At 37.6% G+C, this 24044-nt stretch overlaps 1 protein-coding gene across 1 annotated transcript in view; it reads right to left on the reverse strand.

Moving 5' to 3' along the window:
* Window positions 1-1328: 1328 nt before the first annotated feature.
* Window positions 1329-24044, reverse strand: part of LOC139736342 (uncharacterized) — a 34819-nt gene continuing 12103 nt past the window's right edge. The window contains exons 3-20 of the mRNA XM_071647098.1: window positions 22158-22288; window positions 14347-14502; window positions 13489-13683; window positions 13091-13213; window positions 12358-12462; window positions 11728-11823; window positions 11379-11489; window positions 10820-10933; window positions 9177-9287; window positions 8271-8402; window positions 7298-7414; window positions 6687-6815; window positions 6097-6183; window positions 5678-5767; window positions 4706-4787; window positions 3138-3421; window positions 2017-2159; window positions 1329-1493 (exon numbers count right to left, since the gene is read on the reverse strand). Coding sequence (XP_071503199.1) covers window positions 1329-1493; window positions 2017-2159; window positions 3138-3421; window positions 4706-4787; window positions 5678-5767; window positions 6097-6183; window positions 6687-6815; window positions 7298-7414; window positions 8271-8402; window positions 9177-9287; window positions 10820-10933; window positions 11379-11489; window positions 11728-11823; window positions 12358-12462; window positions 13091-13213; window positions 13489-13683; window positions 14347-14502; window positions 22158-22288 — 2371 coding nt within the window. The remainder of the gene's footprint in view (window positions 1494-2016; window positions 2160-3137; window positions 3422-4705; window positions 4788-5677; window positions 5768-6096; window positions 6184-6686; window positions 6816-7297; window positions 7415-8270; window positions 8403-9176; window positions 9288-10819; window positions 10934-11378; window positions 11490-11727; window positions 11824-12357; window positions 12463-13090; window positions 13214-13488; window positions 13684-14346; window positions 14503-22157; window positions 22289-24044) is intronic.

A 24044-nucleotide genomic window follows, 5' to 3' on the forward strand; every position in this document is an offset into this window, starting at 1 on the left:
GATGCGCACGTGGGTGCACTCAATGACGAACATGTTGCATAGTTTACTACATACAATTATCTTATACCGATTGAACATCCCATAGCCCCTATTGAAATAACTATAGTCCAATTACCACGCGAGGTCAAAACTTATTGTACGTATAATGTAAGAAATATTTCAAATGACAGTAATGTGTAATGACCAGACAGAGAACTAAACTATTAAATGAAATAAAATCGTTTGTTGTTTGTTGTGGCATTATCATCCACCGAAATTCTGACGATTTTATGAAAAAAGAGGAGTAATACTAAAGAAGCGCCTTTGATGACAAGTAAATCAATTTCTCTATAATGATGATGAGTTGTTAAAACAGAGTGCCGACAGTTGAAATTCTCCTTCCCCTCCCCCTCTCTGTCTGTCTGTCTGTCTGTATGTCTGTCTGTCTGTCTCTCCTTAATCTGTCCTTTCTTTGACAGAAGAAATGAAAACTTTCTGGTCGTAATGCAACATCTTTTGTTAACTATTCATGATGCCCAAAGGGTCACTCACTAGCACTCTTTCAACAATCAATTTATTGATTGTATATTCATCATGTTCATAATACATAATGGAAATTTGATATGTTTACACATAGCATAATATTATCATAATTATATTTTTCATTTCATTTCGTTTCATTTCATTTATTTCATTCTTTCTTTTTTCAGCGAACATAACACAAAATGAATCAGGAGATATAACATAGGCATGTATTCGACTTTACATGATAGATAATGGTTAAAATATTTAAAAAAAATTATACATGCATACCGGCAAAATACAAAGTTATGTTTTGAAAAAAAGAAGAAGTATATACTGGTATACGGTTAAATTAAAAGCCTATGTACGTTATACAAGGTTGATATGATCAATCGTCCTAACTACTGAAGCATACCCTAGTCTCCGTTCCCCTTCCCATCACCATAACTGATTTAGTTCATGGAAATAAGCTGATATAATTATACACTCACGGATGTGTGTGCACATACATCTATTTCATGTGTTTGAATTTAATGCGTGTGTCAGCGAATGCGTCTCATAAAGTAATTCTTACATCCAGCCGTGTGAAAAAAAAAACCAACTTATACTTATGTAATCCTTCATAATACAAGATTGATGACCCCTGATTAATCTGCAGTGATCAGTCTAAGTGTGTATGTTGTTGGGTTGTTTATTCAACCCTTAGTGATCTGGTTTGATGACGTCGCTTACACATTATGGTTCCAGTCGGCGACCTCACTAAAATAGGTGGCACTTTATGGGGCGCCGCAGCAAACTTTTTTTTTCCTTCTGTATGTCTTTCATCTTTAATATTCAAGGTTGATGATGTTGCTTATCCACTCGCTGTAGTACGCGACGTTAGTGAATAGGGTAGGTGTGTATGGGGCGCCACAGGCGATTCCCGAGGAAACGATCCCAATGCTGTACCACGTGTCATTCCTCTCAACAGACAGAGGACCGCCCGAGTCGCCCTGGTAAAAGCGAAGGAAGCAAATAATTATACTGATAATCATCTCATAGTAATCACAGTATCCTGCGTAGGGGCATACGTCGTACACAATCAGACCATCACAACACTTAGTTCATTGGCGACTTGAATAGCAAATATTGCCATTATTTTGTATTTTAATTCTTTACAGCGCACAGAGAAGCATGTGCTTATTATGCGTTTTATAAATGTAGTAGTATTATCAAGATTAATACTAATAATATTATTATCATCATTATCATTATCATTATTTCAGTATCATTATAATTATCATTATTGTCATTATTATTATTATTATCATCATCATCATCATCATCATCATTATTATGTCCATCAGTAATTAGCGGCTGTGTACTCCACAATAAAAGGATGTTTGAAACTATGTAAATGCAGTCATTATTATCTCACTTGCATATATTTTTGTCCTTCTTTTTCATTTGGAGATTAATGTTGTCAATCATATTATAGCGTAGAATACGTATGTCCTTATAGCTGTGAATACTTACGAAGCAGGGCCCGATGACACCTTGCTCGTAGCCGACACAGACGGAGCGTTTGGCCTGTTCGAGGTTGATGAAGTGGTACATGTCGCACAAGTCTACGGGCCACACGGGCACCCGTCCCTCCTGGAGTCGTCTGCTTCGTCGGCCTACATCAAAGATTTAATTTCATTTCATTTCATCTCATCTCATTTCATTTCTTCTCATTTCATCTCATTTTATTTCATGTCATTTATTTTTCCATTTCTAACGAAATCATACAGAGTCCTAAACACAGCATGACTATCTAAACACAAAATATTTACATCTGTACGTAAAGTATGTGATAACGGTAGCAACATTTAGACTCAGTCGTATGAAAATGATTTACATTAGATACATTAGATACACTTCGGTGGGTGGTCGGAAGCGATAAACTTTGCTTCCGATGAATGACCGATGAGAGAAAATCCCTGTGGAATGGGGGTATTGTGACAAACTGCTATATCACCGACAAAGACTGCTACATTTTGACAGCTACATTTAATTTTTAAACGTTGACGTAACTCTTTCAATACATGAGGAAAAGTATTGGTTCATGATTACGTACTTTCGATAATATTCTTTCGGTCTGGAAAATGATTACACAAGCATTGGAAGTCATGGGTATTCTTGAGTTTTCTTCTCTTTTTCCGCAACCCCCGTTATGGTATAACTGCTTACCCCCTTCAAATTGTAGTATAAGTATTTAATCATGCCGTGAACGCATGCAGAGTTTTATCGCAAAAACGAGCTAACTCAATTCTTGTTAGGTTGAGGTATTTGTGATAAAAGCTGCTAAAACACAAAGAAAATATTAAGAAAATACTGGATGTTCTTAATCATAACTTCTAGAATATTCACTGTTATGTCACAAGTGAGGTTTTACTGGAAATATTTCATCTTGCTCTTTCTGATGATGGACTTACTTTGAAAGGTTTAAGTATGTCGCTTAGCTCATTTTACAATACAACTCTTCATATCTCCCGTTGTTCTATTAAAAGCTCACATTATAGTCCCTGGTTTCAAGTACGTAACATATCAGTGGCACGTCATGGTTTTCTTCGTATTGTGATGATCCTGAAAATGTAAATAAATTTTGCACATACCCCCTTCTGTCTGTCCCCACCCTGTGGTAGTCACATACGTTCCGGGTTCGACCCGGAAATCGGTGTAGGGAAGGCAAGCCGGTTGGACGTAGTCGTTGAAGTCGAATGGCTTATCGAGGAGGACCAGGGCGAGGTCGTGTTCGACGTACTTTTCGATATTGATGTTGAACATCGGATGCCAGATGACGTCGTAGACTAATCGGCTCTGCCATGTCGACGTGTCATTCGCGTCGAGATCGACGATGCCGGCGATGATGTAACGATTTCGAATCGAATGGGGTGGTCTGCACATGTAACGATGTATGATGTGAAATGGTTATAAGGTTTTCAAATACTCACGGGATTTTCATTTGCTTACTTCTTTCTTTTTTCATGTCAACGGTGGCCTGCTTGAACGTATCTGTAGCCCATCTTAACGCGAACTTTGTGGGGGAATATATTGTATTCTTCTTTCTGTCTCATTGATTATGTAATATTGATTTTAATAGGAGAACATGGCGGTTTGCGGCTTCTCACCATATTGAGCGCCATTGATAACATATTTCAATTCTAATTCAATTCAATTCAATTCAGTTCAATTCAATTCAATTCAATTCAATTCGCTTATTTTCATTCTTTTTTTCAACAAAACATGACATAGAATAAATCAAGAATTATATCATAAGCATATATATTCGACATTGCAAAGAATAAATGATATAAAATAAAGATAATATATGCATGCATACTGGCAAAAAAAAAAATAAAGTTATGTTTCAGTTGAGAAAAAAAAAACAAGAATTGAGAGGTCCAGTAAAAAGCAAGCTTGTATATTGTGGACCACTCAAAGGAAAATCTTATGAAATACTTATTTGCAAATACTTAGCACAGCTGGCATGATTTAAGACAAGACGGAACAAAACAGGAGAAACACAACGGCAACATGACACGACTTGACAGAGTGGATGGAAAGAATGGAAGAAAAGAAGGGAAAAAGAGAATGGCTACAAGCTGAACAAGGAAACGGAAGAGGGAATTGAAGAGGTGCTTCAGACAGCTGGTGGCTGCATACAGCCGTGCAAGGATTATGATGGCTATAGAACATATCTATAGGCCAAGCTTAATGCGAACTTTGTAGAGAATAAGCTATATTCTCCTTTCTGTCTCGACAATATTGTATTAATTTCAGTGGGAGAAGATGGCGGTGTGTGGCTTCTGAACATCTTCAGCGACAGGGATAATATCTTAACACAGCACACAAGCCAGCGAGACGACACTGTCATTATACTGTATATAGATCAACAAAAACCGTGATCTTCTTCTCGTAACAACATTCACTAGTGTTATCAATTAAATGTTTTCGAGGGAATTTTGTTCTCTTACTTGAGAAGTCAAGATATTTGAAATTCTTTTAGTGTTTATGTGTATCTACCGTAGATAGCCACTGAGTCAAGTTCAGTAATCGGTAACATCACAAGTGGTCGACGAGTTCCCGTCGAGAGAGGGCGGCACATTTTTTAACCACTGATTTGTCTGTTATCGTTGAATCCAAATGTATGTTTTAGCTTTATGGTAGTATGTTTACTCACAGACAGTGCCCGGCCGTAAGCACCCATCTACGGTTAAGAAGTGTTCCGCCACAGATCGGCGCCTCACCGGAATGATTGTAGCCTGGTAAATGGACAAGAAAAGAAAAATATCAAAACAGCAATCTTCTTTACTTCGAGTATATCGACAGTAAAAGTCATCAATTTCAGTATAATTATATATAAGAGTTGTTGAGGACAGACGACATGAATAGTATACATGGCATATATTATATACATATTATCATCATATACACTGTATAAAGGTGCATGTAAGTTGTCTAGTACCTTACACCTCTTTGGTGGTCGTATCACATAGGGTTTGAAGGAGGAAGTAGACAGGTGCTCTATTACTTTCGGCCATCTTGGCATTCTGTCAAAATATCTTTGTGATAATTGATAATAAATTGATAATTACATTGTATAACAAATATGATCTATCCTCGCTATCATACACAAGCGTATGCATATTGTGCACAGACATGGGTTATGTTTGTACTTATCTTCATGTACGAATACACTGCGATTAGGAAGAAATAGCTAAATTCGCAAAACAAACCGAAGCAGTATCAGCGTGCCTCAAGGCATATCAAAGTCATTCAGAAAATTATTATACAGTTACGTGAATTTCTCCCGTCATTTGTCATTTTTCTTCCTGATTTTTATTTGAACGCAAGCCTCATCAATCTTACTGGTTTGGTGGACGTTGTAAGTACATACAGGATCTTATATTTCCCTGTCAACATTCAATATCGAAGACAGATGTCAGAAAACTAAATTGTGCGAAAACAGTGATCTTTAGCTGATGAAGATGATGAAAGTCAGCGAGTAAATTATAACATCTTACTGTGTTTCAGCATAAAGCATGGAGGCGTTATGAAATGATGCCATCCTTTCCATAATATCAGTGACGAAAATGACTCTTGGAAAAGAGAAAAACGCGAAGAGAGGGATGCATTCAATCTGTAAACGTACCAGAGAGCAAGATCTGCCACGGCCAATGTCCCTTTGTCGACGGACGTCCTCCAAAGATTCGGGACATAGTAATCGGGCGGGTCCCGCAGGCTAAAATAAGAACATTTAACACTAATTTAGTCGTAAACACAATCATCACCACCCTATTCATCATCATCAACATCATGATATTACTAATAGCAGCAATAAAAAGTATTATTATGACAATGATGACATCTAGTGATATAACAAAAATAATAAGTATTGATTATATGCTGTAATAACTAGTGTAAGTGAATTGTATTGAGGTACCAAAAGGATTAAAATTCCATACTCGCCTGCTGACCAATATTAGGACAGGCGCTGATAATAGAGACAAAAGAAAAAAAATCCAGGGTCCTTAAGGACAGGTAAAACTTAGACAGGACAAGTGAACATACCACAGTTTTGTTCATCGGCTCCACCGGGGCAATCTTCCTTCCCATCACAAACAAAGTAGTCTCCAGATGACATAACACTGCAACGATCTACCATTGAACAGAGTATTCAACAAGAATAAAAAACTGTTTTTACGTGGCAAGATTATGCTTCCCAATAAGACACTTGTATTTTTCTTCTTTTTTCTGTTTCCTTTTCTCTCTCCCTATCTCCATCTCCTTCTTTCCCCCGGCCTCCCACACAGACTGTCTCTCTCTCCCCCTCTCTCCCTTCTTAGTCTCTTTCTCTCTCTCTCTGCTTTCCCCAACGTTCCAATCACACAAGTATTTATATCAATTTGATTTAATTCAATTCAATTCAACTCAATTCAATTCAAACTTTGATTATCCACGTGTGTCTGTGCACGTCCATGCATGCGCAGGTGGGTTATGAGATCGTCCGTCTCTTTATCTATCTCTCAATGCCTTTTTCTTCAAATCACAATATTCCGAGGAACTTCCTTCTTCGGAATCTTTCAATTTGTTCCTTTCTTTCAAACCATGTCTACACTGAATGAGGAAAAAACTTTAAGTTAGTTGTAAACGCAAAGTACCTGGGACATTGGTGCAATTGGACGTCTCGTCTGATCCACCGGGACAATCGGTAATCCCGTTGCAGAGGAATTCATTCCCGATGCAACTCCTATTCGGGCACGGGGAGTATCCTTCTTCACATTCGGGCTCTGAAAAGAAGAAGAAGAAGAAAGATGAAGTGATTGAAGTGTTTCTTGTTTATCTTGCTTGCTGTACTTGTCGGAAAACAATGAGGAGAGAGGGAGAGATGCCAAGATAGAGGAAGAGAGGGAAAAACCCTGCCGGAAAGAACGCAGGGTTCCACAGTGTGTTCACAACTTTAACAGTGTGATAATGATTTCACACTGTGGTTTGGTTTTTTTCACAGAGTGTTCACAAAGTAATACATGTAATCTATTTCACACTGTGAATTGATGATTCACTTTGAATTGATGAATCGTGATGTGTTCGCAGTGTTAAAACGCTCGAATCTAACAGTGTGAAGAGATTTCACACTGTGGTCACAATGTGTTCACACTGTGTTTCATTATGTTTCACACTGTGGGACACTGTATTCTTTCCAGCAGGGAAGAAAAGGTTGCGGAGAGAGAGAGATACAAATAGTTGCTACGATACAAGAGATGTTTCTCACCTCCGGTATCCGGGCAGCCCAGTTCGTCATCATTATCAATGCAGTCGGTGTATCCATCGCACACCCAGTCGGTTGGAATACAGTCGCCATCCTGGCACTCAAAGCAGTCAACGGGTTCTTGGAGTGGAATTACATAAACACAAAATACCACCTGATGCTTCTTCAATTCAGTTCAAATCAATTCAATTCAATTCAATTCAATTCAATTCAATTCAATTCAATTTAATTCAGTTTATTCACTATATTTTCAGGAGTACAATAAAACGACACACAAAAATACATTTTCATAATATACAGAGCAAATTGAAACAAAGTAAGAAGAGTTGAACTGAATGGTTAAAGCTCATTGAAGACTCTATGATTAAAGAACCCCTCATCAAGTATAAAGGTAGACATTTTAAGAATACTTTTGGTATGAATGTGTTTAGATATATCGATAATTGTGCTGAAGATGCATCTTCTGGCCTGAACAAAGTGTAAATACATGCACCTTAATCATTTTGTCATCTTCACAATAGATACATGTACCACTCGGACTGAAGTCAAGTGTATGCAGAGAATTACCTCGAATTATTCGCTGCTCTAACATCACGATCGCTAATTATTTTCGTTTATTTTGCCTCGAAAACACCATAATGTGTACAACTATTACAAAATGTCAGATGATAAATTACATTAAGCAGTACAAGCCATGCCACATACACACAAAGAAAATAACAAGAAAATAGTATGATGATATAAACACACAGCGAATCTTGACGTAAAAGAAACAAACACACAAAATCAGCAGGGTTGACACGCCGAAGTATAACTACCGCAAGAAGTCAGGCACAAAGGAATTTCCTATAAGGATTACCCATAACACAGAAATTGGAGATATGAATATTATGTTGTTTGGGTTCTGAATTTGATGAAGTAAACACTGTTTGAGTTGCGATATAGTAACAGCTGGTGCAAGTGATTACAAGTTTACCTGTCCCGCACAGTTCTGGCTCCTCATCTTCGCCGTTCGTACACTGTTCGACTCCATCACACCTGAGTGACGGTCTCAGACACTGACCGTTGACACACGCGAACTCCCCTTCTGCACACGGTTCCGGTGTGGCTGCGAATGAAGATGATGTTAAACCTTACTTAACCAAATCAATAATGAACTTATTCAATTTGAACACGTGGTATATTCTAATCTTATCATCATAACTATCATAAGTCGAATATACAATGTTTATGCTATAATTCCTGATATATTCTGTGTTATGTTTTGTTGGAAAAAGGAGAATAAAAATTAACTGAATTGAATTGAACAACATGTGTTATACTGTCAGTATCATCATAACATTCCTTCATATTTATTTGTCTATCAGCTTAACTATCACTCAATTTTGTTCTTTGACTTTCTAGCATGAAACAATACAAAATTTAAAGAAGAAAAGATCCTGATGCCCCTTCAGCAGATTCAACAGATTCCCTTTGGATCGCACGTTCAATATAGCACTGAGAGATTGTAGCAACAACAACAACAAAAAATACTACAAACCTAATACAGTCAAACCAGCGGCCACCCGAGGAGATGAAGAGTGACCGTTATAGACAGGCGGCCGTTATAGATAGGTTCTTTACCATGCTTTTTGTCTTGGAGGGAATTGTTTTTAATTGGTTGTATACAGCAGATGGCCGCTATAGACAGATGGCCGCTATAGACAGATGGTCGCTAAGACAGGTTTGACAACGCATAATTTTGATATGTCGTTGATGTAGCCGGGGGTATAGACAAAGTGTGTATTCATTATTTTAGATATGATGCCGCTGACTATAGCCCGTTGACATCGCCTGGTTCGTAATATCCTCGAATGAGGCATCGAACACAAAAATGACTTACGACAATTCTCCTCGTCCTCCCCGTCGTAACAGTCGACCGCTCCGTCGCACCGGTACGAGGCGGGAACGCAGAGCTTGTTTGGACATGAGAAGAAGTTTCCGGGACACGCGTCTATTTTTGAAGGGGGGGGGGGGGTAGAGAGAGATGGAACAAATTGTCATTTTTTATTTCTGCTTGCTTTACATTCGTAAATAAGGCAAAGGAAACTAAATGATGCATGGCAAGAACATTGGAACAAAAGGAAGAGCCCTCTGTTGCATGATAACTTCAAAAGCAAGAGTCGCATATTTTTGCTAGGGGTGTGTGTGTGTGTGTGTGTGTGTGTGCGTGTGTGTGTTGTTGTTGTTGTTGTTTTTGTTGTTGTTGTTGTTGTTGCTATTGTTTTACAAAATCTGAAATAACGTTATTATACATTGAAAAATCGTAGATGATAAAAATGAGATGCTCTTTCGGAGCCTAGTCTGTTTCCTGCATATATTGGGAGACTATGCGCGAGCACAAACGACAAAGTTCATAGCTTTCACTGCTGAAATTCAATATTCTAAGCAATACATACTAATTATCGCTTAGCAATGCTGCATTGCTGACAACTGATCCAATTCAGAAAAAAGTGGAAATAAATGTAACAGAACCAAAAAAAAAAGGCAAAGGTTTATAATGTGTCAAAATTTCAATTGTCACGCACTAAGGCAATTTATGTCCGTCCAAAAAGGAATGGTAGAGGATTTCGGACCTTAGCGGGATTCCCTGGCCACAATGGGATTAACAGAAAGCTGGTTTTCCCGACGGTGTTGTGGTAACCATACCATGACGGCATTCCCGGCCATAACGAGGTTCCCGGAATATTGTAGTGTCCCGAGTCCAAGGTATAGTGCGTACCGTCACTATATGACGGAATTCCGGAATATGGCTGGTTTCCCTTACCCCAGGCCTCTTACCATGGCGGAGTTACGAAGTCATGATGAGCTTCTCGTCCCGTGACGGAGTTTCCTTATATCATATAGCATGAATCCCGGGTCACTGTTGAGGAGTTTTTCTCACAAGATTCCCTTACCATTGCGGGATTCCCGAACCATCACTATAAAAATATCGGTGTTAGATTTAACACCATGGGTGTTAAATCTAACACCTATCAAGCTTCAATAGAGGACCACACCCACAGGTGTAGAAAATGTATTGTGACGGTGTTAAAAAGTGTTCACCTGGCACTTCATGGTGTTAATTTGACACTGTGGCTGGTGATATTTTTGACACTGCGCTAGAGTTAACTCATTAATGACACCGCATGGTGTTGATTTGATGTTGATTTGATATTGATGGTGTTAATTTCAATGGTATAACACCCGTCCAGCTTCAATAGGAGACCACACCAACTGGTGTTACTGTGGTGTAAATGTGTTTACACATTTTTTCAAAAATCAAGTACTTTATCGGAAAATTCATCATCGTCTTGTTGAGGTTCAGAATTAACAAGAAATTCAGTAACTAAGAAACTATCAAAAAAACAATTTCATATTTTGAAATGACACCCGGAGGTGTTAATCTAACACCATGAATGAGCACCGGAAATTTAACACCAGCTCGGTGTTTCATATTTAACACCGGACTTTTTGCAGTGATCGTTTATGAAAGGGCTGACTCACCTTCGCAATTCAGCTCATCGCTGCCGTCCGCGCACGTGTCATTGCCGTCACACCGATCCCAGAACGGGATGCAGGCCGAACCAGTGGCGCACTCGAACTGCCAGCTCTGGCATACTGTTTGGATAGGAGACAGGGGTAACAAAAGTTATCACTTAACATATGAAATAAACAGAGAGATGGAGATCAGGAGGAGGACGGGAATGAGTGAGAGGAGATGAATTGAAAGCAAGAAAAGATAAAAGAAAAAGAAAGAAGAGGCGGGGAAATGAGATGAAGAAGGAGGTGAAAAAGGAACGACAAAAAGTTGATGATGATGATGTTGATGAACACAAGTGTATGAATAAATGAAATTTAAAAACAAGGTGTAGAAAAGTATATGATGATCGGAATAGATCAGAAAAGGCATAACGGTGAAGAAAGAAACTATGGTTAAGAAAGGGAAAAGCAGGGGAGAAGAAACGAATCAGAGCAAGAGTATGATATCGAAAAGACGCATATATTTTTTACACATGCACACTAACAGACTCTGTTACATACACACATATACAAATATACTTACCACAGTCGACCTCATCTGAACCGTCGCTACAGTGTTGGAAAGCGTCACACTTGTTATACAAGAAGATGCATTGCCCGTTATCGCACAGATATTGCTGCTCACCGTCGCACGCTGTGAAGAAGGCATGCAAAAAAGACGCAAGTGGTGTCTGTTCCTTCTCTATAAAAACCGACAAGCATTATAATAATCATACGACAAATCAAAGTTTACGGTAACAATGCTGGCGTGTGTTAACCAGTCCATGATAATGATGTCATGGGTATGTTCCATAAGGAGCATACAGTGGTCTGTTCAGAGTTTAAGTTCATCTCATGCAACCTTCAAAAAAAAAATAGCGAAGAAGACTTACGACAATCCTGCATCTCATCGGAATAGTCTCCACAGTCGTTCTTGCCGTCACACACAAACCTGGACGAGATATTGAAGCCTGCGGGACATGCAAAGGCTGGTAAAGCAATAACGGACAAATAAAGTAAGTCATCTGATGAATAATTAGTGGGACTTGGTGATTACCAAATAGCTTATTACTCCACCAACGTGATCACTCGAACCAACGGAAAAAAAAAATAGTTAGGTCACTCTACATCCAGTGTCTATAATTTGAAAATATTGTTTCTGTCATTACCTAGCTTATTCCAAAAATTCAATTTTAATCGTAAATTGGAATTTATAGACATTAATACTAGAATTATTAATTAATTCGCTTATTTACACACACACACACACACACACACACACACACACATCGCATACCAAATGTAATTTGTCCCGTATGGAGGGAAAATGATCCAGTCAAATTGGAGGTAGACAAACAAACAAACAAACAAAACTGGAGTAAGAAAGAAAAGAATACTAAAAGGTCTGATGAGAGAACTAGACCATACATGCTCAGATACGCCCCACTTCCTCCCGCTTTAGGAAAAAATAAAATCCTTATTACTGAGTAGTTCCATTCCATTTTTTTTTCTCTACCACTTACTGCAGTTGGACTGATCATCGTCGCAAGACGGGTATTCGTTGCACGCTGCAATTCGACTGATACACTTCCCGTCGTCACATTTAAAGTCATTCTGCCCCAAGCAGGCTGAAAAGAACGATTTAATAAGAACGTGGTAAAAGAAAATATGTATATATTATCATAATTTTTCTACGCCTAATGTTTGAGGGCTTTAATAAAGTAATATTTCCATTTGCAACTGGAAATTGGGCAGCCAAATCCATTCTTAAACTCTTGTGGGTTTGCTGGAAATCTGTTGTCAAAGCGGCGGCTGCGTCAACGTGATTACACAAATGGCAAATAAGATCCGCCTTTTCCAACGGATGTTGCTGCTCATTACCTATAACCTCAAATTATACCCTTCATTCTCCAGGACCCTACTGCTATGGCACAAAACAAGTTAGAATAATTATGCATACGACTGTGGATGCACTTTTAATTAAACCTAAACGATTGCATTCTTGTCTAGTAGCTTTGTTTAAATTTCACCAGTCCTAAGATGTTTTGTGATACAAGTGTCCGAAGCGATCTTGTCTACATGTATTATATCACACCAGTGAAATGCCAATGTAAATACACGATTCGTACTTGACTTCCTCCGACAGAGATAGACAAACACACTAACGACTGAGTATGAAATTTACTGTTACTTTGGTGTTTGCTTGTTTATTTGTTAGCTTCTTCCAGTCTTCGTTTGTTTCCTTGGCCTACTTACGACAGCCGATTTCGTCCGTTCCGCTGGGACATTCGTAATCGCCATCGCACTGTTGCTGCTCGGTGAAGCACTTCTGAGCGTACCGGCACTGCCTGTCCGTTCCCATGCATCCGATATCAGCCTCTGAGAGAAGATTTATTATAAAACAAATAACCCCTCCATTTTTCGACATGTTTGCTAACTTACACATCAGCAGTTGCAATCTTAATCAATTTGATTTGCAGAGGGAGACAAACTGAAGAATCACACACCTGAACCCCCGTTGTTAGTCATTTTACAGATGTACAATTGTTATTGATTATGTTGGAGAACTTCAAAACGGTAAATTGGAGTCCTACAAACGGGACAACCAGAGGGCTAGACGTAGAAGTAGGCGTGTTAGGCAATTTTCGGTTCACCTTCGTCTGTCACGGCCGTAAACGTTGCGTTGAAGGCGCCGTTGACCACAACATAAGTGGAGAACATTTCGAGCCACATGCCGTGGTCTCGCGACACCAAGTCTGGTGGTAAGTCCCAGCCCTGGAATGAGGATATGACGGTAGCCACCGCTCGCGGGGTGTCTCCATTGCCGATGAGCAGGCGATTAGCGAAATCTGCAGCCGATTACAATAACAATGACAATAACAATCTGTTTATTCCATTCTAGACATTTTTGGTAACCATTAGGTAATTATTATCCTTAGTTACGTTCAAACGGTGGTCCTTAACTTCGACGATAAGCTAACTCAAGGATAAGCTAAATTCGATGATAAGTTCTATGGGGCGCCAAGTGTTGCACGGTCGATTTCGTTACGAAACCAGTCATTTCGTCGACGAAATGATCAGGTATAATACTGATTGGACATTGCACCTTTCATACGTCCCATCAAGAAGACAGGGTCAGTCTACATCGAATATTCTGATGCCTTATGGTGTTCTCGAAGTGATTCTATAACTTCTTCTTCTTCTTCTTCTTTTTCTTCTTTTTGTATAACTTCTTATAACGTATCCCACGTATGCCATATCTAACTAGACAATGTTCCACATTTCGTAACGCATTTTGAGTCTTGAAGACGATTTTTGAGTGCTGAAGTTTGAAGTTGATTATCCTCTTAGGTCATTACGTAAGGAAAAGCTTTTGTTTTTGTTTTCTTTCTAGAAATCAAGCTACTCAAAACTAAAGTAAATTCAAACCGACATAGCACACTCCTTCCCCTCACCCATTTCTCTCTTTTATTTTCAACAATGTGTGAGATTTGAAAATGGTCTGCACGTACAAATGTCGTCGAACCGGAACTCGTCGAAGTGAACTTTGACCCTGTACCCTTCCGGTGCGATCACCACGAAAGTGTTTCCCACGGGTGAGTCGTCCTCGGAGGGAAAACACGGTGACGTCACAATGCGTGTCTCCCCGGTACCGAGGTAGATACGCTCTTTGGAAGAAATAGGAACAAAATAGATATATCTTTTGACAATCATATTCCTGTCACATCGAGATAAACATGAATTTTCCTGATAGAATTTTGTGCAATTTTATGAATTAATATCTTGACTTTCTTCCGTACGGTGGTCGACAACAGTTTCTACGAGGGAGATTCTTTCATCTTCTTTTCTACTTTAGTTTCTACATAATTGGTTCCCATGCACAACATCATCAAGTTCTCAAATCTTTAAAAAAATACAAAGTCATATAATTCTTCTGAAAGACATTGTTATTACAGACCTAACTATCCTAATCTCGTTTGCGATGTATGAAGATAAATACCAAAACACACACACACACACACACACACACACACACATTTTTCGAGTTTACAATAGACTTGCAATGTTATCATTTTTTCAAATAGTGTCTGGTATGGAACACTCAATGACTTAGAACACAATTTTTACAATTTGTATATAAGTATACACCTCATTATCCAAATCAATCAAGGTCTTCGTTACAATTATTATGTTTATGATACGAGGCATATAAAGTCACTAAATGTTCAAGTATACTTATTTCTATAACTACAACATTTTACACTCACCTATCCCAGCTTCGACGGGCATTGTGCACTCTGAAATATTGATGGAAAATGATTGAAATATCAGAAACTAAATTGCAAATTCCTATCAACGTCCATTTAAGTCCACCACCAAAATGATATATTCACCTAAAATCTATGGTCTCAAAGCGCTTACAATATAATTTTTTTTTTTTATGAGAAATGCAATGAACCTCTAATTTTCAAAGAATACTACCCATATGTATGGACTGTTTTCCACAAAGTTCTAATTCTCAAGAGAAGATAATTTTTGAAATATGAAAAATGCAATTTTGCAGAATTCAAGTTTTTGGTAAAAAGCGTAATAAAACATCATATTATTGCCTAAAATTCTTATGTAAACTATCACCAAACCAGTCAAGCGAGGAATCATTCTAAATTAAATCAAATCCTCTTTAGTATGATACCATACACATCCTACTTGTAGTTAAAGGTAAGACTCCAAAGTTATTTGCAAAAATTTAAATATTACTTAAACATGAAGGCCATTTTGAAAAAAAAAAATGGCCGCCATTTTTTTCCAGCAGCTTATTGTCAAGGTAGTCGACGTAGAAGTTGTTCAGGAGGGTCTCTTGAACACGTTGATACCAAACAACCTTTTACAACAACCCGTGTCTGGTAAACCTATCTTGCCCCTTGGGTAATATTGATGATGACTGATGATAAACATAAAATACACTCTACGGTTCCCAAACGATTTTGAACTAGATCTTGGATAGACCACCCCAAAACACTGCCCAAAACAAAAAAAAAAAACAAAAACAAACAAAAGTAATAACTCGACAACCGCTGGTATGGTGGAATTATGACATTCCTCCAAATTTCACGTCATTTAGAGCCCAATTGTTTCGTTTAAACATGTCTTTTACAGTGGAGGAAAAAACAAGTAACTATTAGTTCATAGCCCCCAAACACTATTGGAATAGTCCAGTAGTGAACTCACAATGTTATTGCAGGCACAGGCAGTGTTATTAGCTGTAAGAATTCTAATATCATATTCTTTTATTCCCTGTTGGATTCGGGTCGTTTGGGTAAAAACTCGCCATAAAGAAGACCGCGCCGAATATACCCTGAGGCAATATCTAAAGTCACTTTTCAGTTCAGTGCGATTTCCATCAGAGTGGTGTGATGTACAAAGAGTCATAGTCCGTGAAACAGCATGTCTGAATAATCATTAATGGTCATATCGTTGGTCCTAGATCAATGCATATGCAACATCGGGAATCGGTGTTAAGTAGCGTTGCCGTTTACACTTATGAATCGAATAACCCTAATTTTTTATTGCTTTTTGTGAAAACATGTGATACGATAATAATTATGTTTTACATAGATAATAATGTACCGGTATATGTGTATGTATTATATCGAAGGAAGAGTCAAATACACACACCTCAGGAGTCAAAAAGTTTTGACTTCTGTGGTTTTGTTTTTGTGTGTGTGTGTGTTTTACTATATATTATTCTATTCAATATATAAATGTTACTCTTTACATCATTTTGTTCCTAGTACATAATCATAATATCCTATGGTTTAATTTGTTCATAGATTCTGTTTGAATTAAGATAGGTAAACGGGTAGAGTATATATGGATGGAGAGATAGACAAATAGGAAGAGCATTTAGAACACTTACGTGTTGGACCCGTCGCGTCAGCAGGGGCTGTTGTAAGATAAAGATACAAATGCTGTTACATCTTGTTACATCATAGTATTACTTTACATTAAATACTTCATAAGTGCAAGCCATTAAGTAAGTAATTAGGATGACTTAGCACACGGTATTTCTACATCAGGATAATAATTTTGTTCAAAGGGAAAATATCGACAACAACATCAACTGAGACGTTTGTCCAATATTATGATCCGCGATCATCATGAAATGAAAAAAAAAATGCGTAGTCATAATTCCATCCTTTTCATCTATAAACACGTATGAATTTCGGTATTACTCCCTAATGGTAGAATACCCCACGCAAGGTAGATATCTCTGACAGTCTTTTCCTACAAATCAGAGCTCCTTTGGTAGCATGCTATTTGCCTTAATCCATTACAGATGGCCTGTTCTTATGATATCTAACTCTTTTTCAAGTTAAGCTCCAGTGGTCATTCTGAAAGACGCAGGCGCCTACTCTGCTGGATACAAGTCTAACTTTTTTTTACCATGTTTTCGGGTCTATTTGTCTGTATCTTGATAAAAAATATAACCACCCACACTAAAACTAGACTAATAAAAAGAAACTTGTTTACATCATTATTGAATGTTTTATAAAGAATGCTGGGACAACACAGTTGCTAAAGAAAAGAGAGATAAACACTGTTGCGCCAGAGAGCATAATTATCTCGCAACAACTACGTCTTTACAGTTCAGTTTGACTTCTTGTTTTTTCCCTTAATGTTAAGTTATTCTTGTTGTGTACGTTTGTTTATGTAAGTTCGTAGATGTGTTTTCGTTACCCCTTCATTACCATTAGGGCATACCCATCCTAGCGCCAATCCCATCTGTACACTTTCAGGTTTATCCATTCGAGTGTCTCATCAACAAAGAGTCAAGAAATACCCCCCAACAAAAATAAGTAAATAAAAGAAACAAACAAACAAGCAAGCAAACAAACACAAACAAACAAAATCAAGAAGAAAAACACACAAATACAAAAACACAAATAAGAAACAGAAACGAAAAGTACATCTTCATTTAATGTTGATACAGCTCTCTGACATCCCTCGTTTGTGTTCGCGTGGTTGATAGTTTTTCATGCGTTTAATGTTTACTGTATTTCCATCTTAATGTTTTACTTAATCAAAGTTCAAATAAGATCATTATTTAACATGCTACATTGGCATAAAAAATAAAAGTGAAAGGAAGATGTTGCCTCTGGGAATCTCGAAAATTCGACACAGTCGCACTTTTGTCGTTGTTGTTTCAACTACCTTAAAGCTATTGATTGATTAATATCACTCTTGATGTTGTTCTTAACATTGTTACGTGGGTATTGCGAACATCGTACTGCGCGAAGCGCGCATTACTCCTTTGAGTCTAGATAGGTCCACAGGACTATTGTATGATAGTTACCCGTCGGAAAGTTCTATGGGTTTTGACGCTGTCACACCTATTGCATTCCATCAATTCCCCTACCACCCCTCCCCCCCCCCCCCCCCCTTCGGCCAGGTCAAACAGACTATGAAAATTCTATGTGTCCCTCGTTTACCTAGGTACCTAACAGACAACCCTTGAATCTTTTGCCTAAGATTTTTTCTGAGGCCCTCTAGGCAGGGCAACAAAGCTGCTATTCAGCAAACACCCACCTTGCACCTTCACAATCACAAAGTTCAAGGGATGCAAAATATAGACAATTTTGAAAAGAAAATTGTATGTATACGGCTATCACACAAGATTCCCCCCGTGCAGACCTCAATAACCTTTCGGCCCGAGTAGCAACAACAACAACCTTACAACTATAGTTCGCTATCTCCGCTCTTTCTGCAGTTCTGTTGAAAGGTAATTGTTCGTGACAGATTTGCTCGGCTGTTTATTACAGGCGTATTAGAAGTGTACGGTACGGATATTCCTATGCACAAGAGAGCTAAGTTTCCGATTCGTTCCTAAATGTTTGGATCCTTTTCTTCATCTCTTTTATTTGTTCAAACAATGGAAATTCTGTTTTGTACATTCCAGATTTATTCCATTATCGAATTAGCCTCCGGAAATACTGGACAAACTGTGATATTTACGAAACAGAATTTTGTGGCAAAAGCACACTTGATATCTGGCTGCGTGAAGGCTTTTGAATTTAGTTTATTACACAGCTTGTAACAATAAATGATTATGACATATTATCATATTGATATATAGATATTTACGACTTGGAACAGCAAGACCATCTGAGGAGTCAGTATTTACATGCGGACAGATTTCCACACAGTTATATAGGCCTATATATACGTCATAACACAAGAACATAGGTCAAGTCTGGGAAAATAGGATGATAAGTTATCACATCATTTTACAACATTTTTGAATTTTCACTCACCGTTTGGAATTGTTGTTACGTCAGACGTCGTTGCAGGCGCTATGGAATAGATGAAAAATGAAGAATCGAAATCTGTTGTCAGGGACAGTGTATGAGGATTATATAGTGTATTCAGGAGAAATGGTTAGTTCTCAAACATCAATCATATTTCTGTTTGCTGATACTCGAAAGAGATTCTGACTAGATTTATTATGATATTTCCAGCCACCATTCAAAAGTTCAATGACGACAGCCATGAAATGATGTTAACTAAATTGTATTTCACGTGACATTATAGATGCCTTCATTATCAAAATCCCGCAAATACATGCCATATATAGATGTGGGATATGTTTTTAATCATCTTATAGAGCATACATATAACGTATTTAGATATGTCTTGACGAATTAGGTGCGAATAAAAGTAAATTGGCAACAACTGAATGTGTGTGTATTACGACATACCGCTATTATTTTTTATAGCATTTGCCATTTGTCTCGGTATCTGTTTTGCACTAATTTAGAATTTCAGGAAATAATTGTTCGAATTCAAAGTCAAGGTGTTATATGGCATTCGATGAATCCACACACGCTGTGAGAACTTTAAGTTGATTCTTGAAAGAAATGTAGCTTGATCTTTATATTTTACCGTATTTGGCAATGTTGTATAGATTTCAGTCAGATTAATGACACATTGCATAAGAGTAATATCGCTTTTGATAAGTTTGTTCTTTAGATATGTTACACTCCATGTTTATCTACGCGTTGTTTAGCTTTCAGAGGGGAGTGAAAACAGTGAAATAGTTGCATCAGTTGATTTCAGCTCTGAAGATAGAACTGTATATTCCATGCCAGCGCGCAAAACAAACAAATAAACAAATTCTGATCTTGTTGAAGAAGATCTTCGGAAAGTTGGTTCGCTTTGTGTTCCAGGGACATCAAATGAGAGAATTCAATCCCTCCCCCTTTTTCCCCTCAAGAGGATTCATTTTGTTTGGCTTTCAATTTTTTTTACAGCCATGGACTCTTAAGAGGAGCTTTGAAGCACTCTGTGATCATGTAGTTTACATACAAGCCACCCCTCCCCGTCACCCCAACTCCAGCTTTCAATGGGCTTTAAAAGAGTTGACCTTTCACAACTGAATGGACGATATTCGGGAGTTGACAGAATCGTCCTCGATCTCTTTCTATACTCATTTTCTTTTGTCCTTTTAGGAGGCGATATCTGTATAGGAAAGAGCGAATCACCTCGTTTGGCTAGATGCTATTAAATGTATAGAGCAAACACTGTAAATGAAAACACCTCTGATTCTCTTTTTACTTCGTAGTTTGATATTCACCTTGGTATTGTAATTCAGATCACGAAGCTCAATCATATCATTTTGTAAACCACCAGAAAAATGTCGAATGATAGCCGCTGCATAGCTTTGGAATTATAACCTCGACCTGGTTTTTGTACTCATTCAACCACATAAATCTGTATAGCGTCAAAAATGGAAAAATAGTTTCCGCCCAAAATTATGCTAGGTCGACCTAGCGCGGGAACAGCGATAACGGAAAACCTAAATCCCAAAGCTCTTTAACTAATTAACTAAACCAACAAAACTTAACAAAATCCCATGTAATCAACCAGGATTAAACGGAACAAAATTGAACAAAAAGCAACAACAACAACAAGAAGAAAATCCACGGGCTGAGGCATTAAAATTTCATCGCATGCCGATGATATTTATTGGACGAAGATATTCTGTACAATCCATTATCCCGACATACAAATGACGTAGCAGAAGAAGGAGGAGAAGGAGGAAGAGGAAGAAGAGGTCCTGGAGGAAAAAGAGGTCGAGTTTAAGAGAAGACATGGCCGACGTCGAGAACCTGGAGGGCAACCTCAAAAAGAACAAACTAAACCAAACCAAAAACAAAATCAAAAACGTATTAAACTACCTTAGATTGGTTATATAGTTTATTCAGGTCTACTATTATTCCTCATCTACCATTACGCCTTGAGCGAGGGGCATCTCGATCAATTTCATAACAGCTCCAACACATACAAACACACATACATGCATCACATACATTTATCAATTGAAGACGCAACCTACGATATTGAGTGTATTTGGTCACGTTTTTCTTTTCCAACATCTGGATAATAACTATAATAACAAGATTAACAAAGGATAAAGGTCACCGCAGGTAGCTATTCATTTAATCATCTTAGCAGAATAGAATGAGGAGAAATCTCCTCTTGTCAAATTGATTATCGGTATTAACGGCACGTTGTGTTAGAACCTTGTTCTTGGTGTATACGCAAAAGCAGGTACCCATGTAAGTTTGACATAGAGAAGCAAATGCACTACAACAGAGAGAGAGAACAAAAATCAGAATTTGTACATGTCATAGGCCGTTTGATAACCAAACGAGGTATAAAAAGTGCTTTCCTTTGTTTCTTCTTCTTCTATCATTTTTCCTGTTGTTGTTGTATGTTTTGTTGCACTCTTGCTGTACATTGTACAAAGGCAATGAAGAAGAAAATGCAACTTATATTTATGTTTGTATATGAATGTGTATGTACAATGATAATACAGAAAACAATAAATCAAATCAAATCAAAAATCAAAAAAATCAAAAAACTTAAACGAAATAATTGGGATGGACTTGATAGACCAGTCGCCATGTTCCAGAATGTTAAGTGAATTTACATTGGTCGTGTAAACCATGCGTGCTTAATAAGGTCTATGAATTGGTTGTACACTTGCTTTTTTTTTTGGCGACGTTTCAGGGTGGCATTTTTGTTGTTGTTGTTGTTGTTGTTATTATTATTATTATTATTATTATCATTATTATTATTATTATTATTGTTATTGTTATTATTATTATTATTATTAGCATTATCATTATTATTAATATTATTATTATGATTATCATTACTATTATTATTATTATCATTATCATTAGTAGTAGTAGTAGTAGTGGTAGTAGTAGTAGTAGTAGTACTTGCTGTTGTTGTTGTTGTTGTTGAAAAAGACACCAACCTGTGTAGTAGATGTAGAGAGCGATGCCGAGAATCATCCCAACGATGACGAGTACGAGCATGGTGACGATCACGACAACGCCGAACGGCGTGCCCGTCGACTTCGTCGTCGTGCCTTCTTCGGCACCGCGGCTGCCTCAAATAAGAACAACAAAGAAGTCTGCTTTTATAAGATTAAGTCGTTTGTGTGTTTGTTTTTTGTTTGCTTGTTTCTTTGTTTGTTAATGTTTATAACCAATGCTTCATACATAGTGATGAATAACTAATAAGCAGGCAAAGTGACTACAATTGAATGTAAATAAAATAATATGTTCTATATTGAGTGGATACATGAGGAATTTAGAGATTTGTATGTGTGTGCTTGGTACTAGTATGTTTCAAATTCAATTACAGTGTGTAGAGAAAATAACATAGGCCTACACAAGACAAAAGAGAATACCACCATACAGACCTAACAATATACAAATATAGGTGAAACATTTATCCAAGATATTATGTATGAAACAATCCCTATATGAATATAAACTTAATGGTCAAATTACAGTAGTAGTGATATGGTGACTATAATCTTCAATACGAAATAGGATAGGGCCTATAATATAAAAGCGAGCATCCTTTGATTACAGGCCCCTATATAAAATTGGATTTGGGGAACTATGGAGCAGGGATTTCTATTTAGACGAAACAACAGGGCTGATTGACAAAAAAAAAAAAAAGAAGAAGAAAGGAGTGATTAAGTAAAACTAATGTTACTACATAATGATAAGACTCAGAGAAGCCACATGCTGCAAAAGTCAAAAGTAAAGCGAACACATTAAACTAAACATAAAACTTAGGGTATAATATGAAAACTAGAATGGGTGCCGTTTTCTTTAACGTGTTCAGGTGTTTGCAGATTTTGACAAATGTTAAAATGATGGGTGTACTGATTGATAGATGGCTAGAGAGCGAGAGAGATCGAGAAAGAAAGCTTTTACATTCCAGATCCATTGTAGTTCAAGAGACATACAAAACCATCAAAGTATCAGAAAGTAAAGTAAACGGCATAGAAACGAAGAGGATAAACGGATCAAAAAGAAGTCATGGAAAATAGTTGAATATTGAAAACATCAGAAAGCGTCACTTGTGAGTTTATTGAGTATCAGCACTATGATGCTCATGCTGATTAACTCCTGCGCACAATTTAAAAGTTGATTTGTCGTGATGATAGCTGAGTCATTGGCCCGAATTCACGAAGGTGGTACAAATGAAACCATGGTTTTAAACCATGGACAAAAACCATGAAGCGCCAAGTGTCGCATGGAACATTTTGTTATGAAATTGGTCATTTCGTCGACAAAATGACCGTTTCGTTACGAAATTATCATTTCATGGACGAAATGTTAATTTACTTACAAAATGTTGCCATTTCGTTACAAAACAATCATTTCATGGACGAAATGACCAATTTCGTAACGAGATATTCCATGCGACACTTGGCGCTCCACGGTTTTTGTCCATGGTTTAAACCATGGTTTCATTTGCACCACCTTCGTGAATTCGGGCCATTCTTATGTCTAATTAATTTTGTTCAGTAAGTTGAGTTTCGTTATCCTGGATAACTTTAGGTGTATTAAGAGTATACCGGTTACATGATTATTTTAACAAATCGCTGGTGTATACTTCGTCTTTCTTTGGGTGTGATGAATGATACTTGCTGCTTCATTCTTCCATCTTATATAAATATTTGATTGGAAGATTACGGATCGGTCTTACTTACCCCGGTCCTGATTACTAGATTCAGAAATAACCACAACGGTTGCGCAGGAATCAAGTTTTGGGAACGCAAACAAAAATGTAGTAAATGACAGACATCGCTGTACTAGTATCTTGTTCCAGACTTATATTG

Source organism: Diadema antillarum, unplaced genomic scaffold (genome assembly GCF_040938485.1).
Source record: "Diadema antillarum isolate AM-2024a unplaced genomic scaffold, OU_Dant_1.0 seq00000637_RagTag, whole genome shotgun sequence".
In the NCBI taxonomy this organism is placed as follows: domain Eukaryota; kingdom Metazoa; phylum Echinodermata; class Echinoidea; order Diadematoida; family Diadematidae; genus Diadema; species Diadema antillarum.